General features: G+C 41.8%; 1 protein-coding gene across 1 annotated transcript in view; it reads left to right on the top strand.

Annotated features, from left to right (window-relative positions):
* Window positions 1-325: 325 nt before the first annotated feature.
* Window positions 326-6,000, top strand: part of LOC124605301 (phosphatidylinositol 4,5-bisphosphate 5-phosphatase A-like) — an 81,532-nt gene continuing 75,857 nt past the window's right edge. Inside the window, exons 1-2 of the mRNA XM_047136885.1 lie at window positions 326-487; window positions 1,040-1,153. Coding sequence (XP_046992841.1) covers window positions 474-487; window positions 1,040-1,153 — 128 coding nt within the window. The 5' untranslated portion in view covers window positions 326-473. The remainder of the gene's footprint in view (window positions 488-1,039; window positions 1,154-6,000) is intronic.

Here is a 6,000-nt window from a genome sequence, read left to right as displayed (position 1 = left end):
TTAGGTAAGACTGATATGACTGAGTGAGGGCTGCGAAAATAGGCTAACTTCCGATGCTAACAGACAACGACACAGTTTTGCCCATCAACGTCAAAACTTTCTTTCCGAGAAACCTTGACGGTGACGTCCCGCTCCGATCCCTCGCTTTCCGCGCCGTCAACGGATTGTGTGGCTGCCGCCATTCCGTCAAGTGTGAATCGGCTTTCACATCGACAAACTGAAAATATCGATAGCTACTTCGATTACGCTGAATCATACGATAGTTTAGGCGAGTTCTTAGATCGATTTTCAAGTGTTGGACTTGTTTAATGCTTTTTTCGCGGAGAAACCCGTGTGTGGGTATGTGGAGGGGCAGGGATTGCAGACGTAAAGGAAGCTGAGGGGAATCTGTCAGTGTACATCATTCCGTCAGTAGTGAGTAAGGCACGTTATGTGGTGGTATTCCGATTTTAGGTGAAAGAACCCAAACAAATATGGATAAATTAAGGTAAATATGATTCAGAAAGTTCGGTTAGCAAGCCTTATTGCTTTTAAGTGCGAATGATCTCCAAACAGTACTTTATTATGCACAATAATAATTCACATCGAATACAAAAAAAAAAACAATAAAGTAATCATAGATTGGTTGTCATTTTTTGCCTTGTCAAATGAAAATCACTGGACGTAAGTTCGACTGTTGCTTCGTTTGTTTATCTGGAGTGGTCACATCAAGTTTGAACACATATAACGCATGTGTGTAAGACAGATACGGACCAATTGGAGCCCAATCCAACAAGCAACATCATGTCAAATTGTATTTTTACGTTGCTTAAGTCCTATTGCCGTTCGTAACATGAAAAACTATCTAAATGCGAACCCTTCCTTTCGGCTGCTAAGCTGGCTTTATTGTTGGGTAAAAGTTAATTATTGGCGAAATACATCACAAGTTTTATTTTAATGTGTTCATATATCCCATGCTGTTCTGCTCCGGATTTGAATTTTGGGATGATGGTTAATGAGCATTTTCTCCTGATGTTTTTACTCCTGTCATGTGTTTCAGGTTATACATGGTAACATGGAATGTGGCCACCCGACAACCAGAAGAAGATGTGGAAGAGATGTTGGGAATCGATAAAATGACTGATGACTTGTTGCCAGATTTGTATGCTATAGGGTATGTTGCCTTCAGTTTTCCCATAATTCATTACTTTTGCGTATAATATCCAAATAAACAGTTGTTTTTCTTGTCTTGTCAGTATGCAACCTAGGTTTGTAAAGAGCCTAGCATTTGTGTGTTTATCTGTTCTAAGAACAATAATTTGTTGTTGACTCAAGACTATTTGGACTGTCAGTTATTCAGAAAATTTTGCAGAGACATGATGTATTGACACTTTCCTTGCTTTCAGCTATCATTATTATTATTATTCTCTAAAAATGATTAGGCCTATCAAGTTTTGTAGTGACCATACACGCCAATGAATCTGTTGTCAGCCCATGAATATGGGTCTATATAAGTAAAAGGACAATGTGGAAACATTATAGAAGTTTTTCTGCCATAGAATTGAGAGTATTTGAGCTGGGATTGCAGGTGACCAAATTTTGGTCATCAGTCTCTTCCTCAATAATTATCTGTCACATCGTATGCCTGTTGTTCCAGACCACATAAATCAGGAAATTCTGGGTCCAGATTGTTTGCTGTGAATTTTCAAGATAAAATAATAATAATGTGTAGTAGTATCCATGTGTGAATTCTGTCATTGATTTCAGTGAACATTGTTGAACCTATTCATGTGTAAGTGATTTCATTTTAGACTGCATGAAATATTGATGCATTTGCTTCCTGTGTGTCAGTTTCAGCTTTATTAATACTTGCACAAAGTAAAGTGTAACTCCCAATTACCGCTACTTGTGTTGTAGCTGTCATTTTTAATGACTTGTGTATGCTGTTTTCCTTCATTCTGATGCAGACTAAATGTACATTATGTTTTTTGGAATTTTACTTTCTTTCTTTTTCTCATGGTGTTGAACTGGCTATTCCCTAGGTTCTGCTTTCTTTTCTTGGAGTATTCATTCATCACCTTCCGGCTGACGTAATCTTTGGTCCACTTCTTGGTTTCATGTTCATTTTCCAAATTTTTTTCTGCCCTTGCAGGTGACTGTGGAAGGACACCTTAAAAAGCACCTATTGCATGCAGTTTTAAAGTTCATCTGCACACAGTACCTGCATAGAATATTATACGCACTTCAAGCCAATGCAGTAGCCAATCTGATGTGATGTGATCGTTAGCTGCTATTTTGGTTGAGCTCCCAGACAACACTGTTGATGCCTGAGCTGCTGTCAACCCATGTGTACCAAGGAGCCTGTCTTCTGGAGCACCAGGAATCCTGGCAACAGTTGTAATGTCAAATGGACTTTACTGTGGCCAGATTGTGCCTTTGTGGAGAGCCCTTGATTGGAATATGTGGTGCCACGACAGATATGTCGCACATAAATCATTAAATTACAGCAAACTAGTGGCCGTTTTATTACCTTTATCTGATCAGACAGGTATAGAAATTTCATTGTGGACAGTTATAACCCCACTTCTTTCCTTACCCTGGATTTCCATAGGAAGAGGCACAAGCCAGATGTCTGGGAATGCAACAATTTCTCCATTACTAAGTATGACCAAACTGTTGGGGCCACTTGTATTGTGATGTAGCCATTATTTCTTGTAAAACACTTAGACGTTGGAAAAAGTGTAATAGATAGCCATTACTTAAAGCCTCATCTGATACAGTCTACAACTCTTCAGCCCTGTGAATGTCTGGGCAACATATCAGTGACTAGTGTCACACACAAAAATGTGTAGCAAAGGAATCATCAGCTACAGAGATCTTATGCTCAGACGAGGCGTTATGACTAATCTCAAACAACGAGGCGTGCATTTTATCTGCCATGTCGAAAAGGGTCCCAAGGATGATACAACAGGTATAGGTGCCTTTAAAGGGAATGCCCTCCCAGAAAAAGTTAGTCATGATGTACAGGTGTACATCCCACCATCCATCATCCAAGAGGCACGTCCGATGCTTACGCTTCAGGCATATGTCATCTCACTACATGGCAGACCCAAAATTTGGGAGCTGCAGACAATCACTCCACAAAGATAGTTGTTGTTAACAATCACGTTTGAGTGTCAATTGCATGGAACAGTATCCTTCGCAGTCACCAGTTTGCCTGATCTACAAGAGAGAAAAGAAAATACAGGAATATAAATATATTAACTGCTGTCATGTAATGAGATATGAAAGATATATGAACACCTACAGGTGGTCAGTTATGTGAGTCACATCCATCACTCCCACTACCTCAGTTTCTTTCAAATCAGTCTTTCACTGCTCTCCTCTCTTGTGGTTCCCTGTGCCATCATCTTCGGGAACCATGTCCCGCACCCATTTGGAGGAGCAGCTTCCTCCTCCGGCATCTACTGTTGACAGAGGTCTCTGTAGCTCTGGAAACCCATGGACCATAGACCTGATATGAGCCAGTGACTGAAGGAACAATTGCTCGACAGTCCCCGAGGTATTCACTCCCCGTCCATCCCCACTCTCATCACAGATAGGCCCTCGCAAGGATCTCAACCACCAAAGCCTGTGAAGGAGAACAAGAAGAATCGGGACAAGGCTAATCTGATGATCCTGAAGGTGCCAGATCCTCACATGCTGTTGGATTCTGAATTAATGCTCATTGATGTGGTTTCATCCGTGTCAGGGACAGGTTGTGATCCTGGGATGTGACTGCTCCTCCTGGCCCTTCACAAGTGCTGGACACCTGTAATGTGATAATTCAGTGGAACTGTAATTGGTGTTACTGGCACCTGCTGGAAGTACTCCACCTGACTTCCTTCTCTTCTGCAATTTGCTTTGCTCTATAAGAAACACACTTCACTGATGACTATTCCTCTATGCTCCAGGTGCAGTGTAGTGCATTGTCAGAACTGTACTGGCACTGAGAGGGCATCTGGAGGGGTCTGTACATTGCTTTGCACAGATGTCATTTAAATGTGCCTTCCTCTCAATACCATATTGGAAGCAACAGCAGTGCAAGTGCAAACAACCTCAACAATAACCATTTGCAATCTTTATTTACCTCCAGGCAGGCCACTTATTTGCACTGAGTTGAACGCTAATCCAACTACTCGCCCACTCCCCTTTTCTAGGAAATCAGTATGCACCATCCCCTTTGGGGGAGTACCACTTAGTCTGTTACAGGCCTTATAGTTGAGCAGCTTCTTACCGCCTATGACCTGTATCCTCAGTGATGGTTCTCCTACCCATTTTATTGTCGCCATGCTCCTTTTTCAGTCATTGACCCGACGTCCATCTCTTTCCCAAAACTCATGGCTTCAATAGATAGGTCACTATGTGACAGTATTTGTGATAGTGGCCACTTTCCAGTGATCCTGTTGCTTCCTTGGCACTGCAAGGTGGACTGACCATCATGTTAGGTGCTTTGAAGAGCAAACTGTCAGTTGTACGCCTCTTGGTGTTGCCTTCACCTCATCTGTTATGTTGCATCAATGAAGTTCTGCAAGACGTCTCATACACGATGCTATGCTGCTGTAACTACTATTCCCCTTTCTACTTGTCCTCTCTTTTGCCGGATGGTGCCATGGTGGACCAAAGACATTGCAGTAACTGTTCATGATCACTGAAGAGCACTGCATTGTTTCAAATAATCTTCAGAAATCAGCCTTACCACATTTAAGTGACCTCATACTATGGCTCGCTACCTTAGTAAATGCAGCACGAAGGAACTCGGGGAGTGCGACATCATCACTGGGAACATGTATCGTGTCTTCTCTACATATTTCTGTGTGGTGAAACTTCTTGGTGTTTATCTGCATAAATATACATAAAGTGCTTCATACAGTCTTAGTTGCTGCATGATCACAAGCAGTCAGCACGAGAACATAATGATGTGGATTTTTCAATGGCACCATCACCCCAAGGAAATTTCGTCATTTGGGAAAACAAAAAGTAGCTAATGTAAAATTTATTTTAACATGAACTAACCATCTGAAGATGAACCTGCAACGGCACTATTTAAATAAATAAATAGCACTGTAAAAAGTGACTGGATGTTGTCGTCTTCTGTGTAAAAGTCAATCTATATTTTGTATACAGCGATGGCCACAGAATATCAGCTTTCAACAAAAATAGCATAAAGCATAAATAGGTCTGTTTACAACTCACAAAACTGAAGAACTGTTGAGTGTCATAGACACGCACACAAACAAGACTGCAAACTTCACTAGCTTTATAGACAAATCCTTACACACACACACACACACACACACACAAACAAAAACTGTATTGCTATGAGAACACAGAGCCATGACTGCAGTTCATAAGGCAGGCTGAAATGAGAGGTTCTGGTGGGTGGAGTGAGCACGGGAAGAAGAGGCAGGAGAGAGGGTTGGGGAATGGTGATTCACACCTTAGGAGTAGTATGATGAGGGGGAAAGGCTCAGATGTAGATGAAAGCTGACTGACTTTATTTACAGATATATGCAACCATACCAGGGTCGACAGAAGCGTCCGATTCAACGCGTCGGCTTTGACCCGTGACATAAGGGTGTTGTCGTGTGTGACCTCATGACGGCGCGGAGTTTGGTTTGAGTGTGGCTGTCTCCAGTTCTGTTTTATCTTATTTTATTTATCTTTCTGATCTGTTCGTTCTATCCCGTGAGATTTTTTTTTTTTAAAAGACAAAAAACACTAATCAGCTACTGAAGCATCTTTATCTTCTATGGGTTGCAGGTGTTACGACCCCTGGGGAGGTGGGTGGGTATTCATGCATGGCTGTCTTCACTTACACGTTGTAGCTACGCAAGGCGTCTAAATTTGTTTACATTTAGTTTGCCCCCCCCCCCCCCCCACCCAAAACACCACATTTCCCGCGCTTGTCTTGTTAGTGTCATTAGGCTTCTTGTGGAAAGTGTGTGTGTTTGTTTTTGTTTCCGCCATATTTGTGACGTC

The sequence above is a fragment of the Schistocerca americana genome, chromosome 1 (genome assembly GCF_021461395.2).
Source record: "Schistocerca americana isolate TAMUIC-IGC-003095 chromosome 1, iqSchAmer2.1, whole genome shotgun sequence".
Taxonomy (NCBI): domain Eukaryota; kingdom Metazoa; phylum Arthropoda; class Insecta; order Orthoptera; family Acrididae; genus Schistocerca; species Schistocerca americana.
This window is presented reverse-complemented; position numbering and strand designations above follow the sequence as displayed.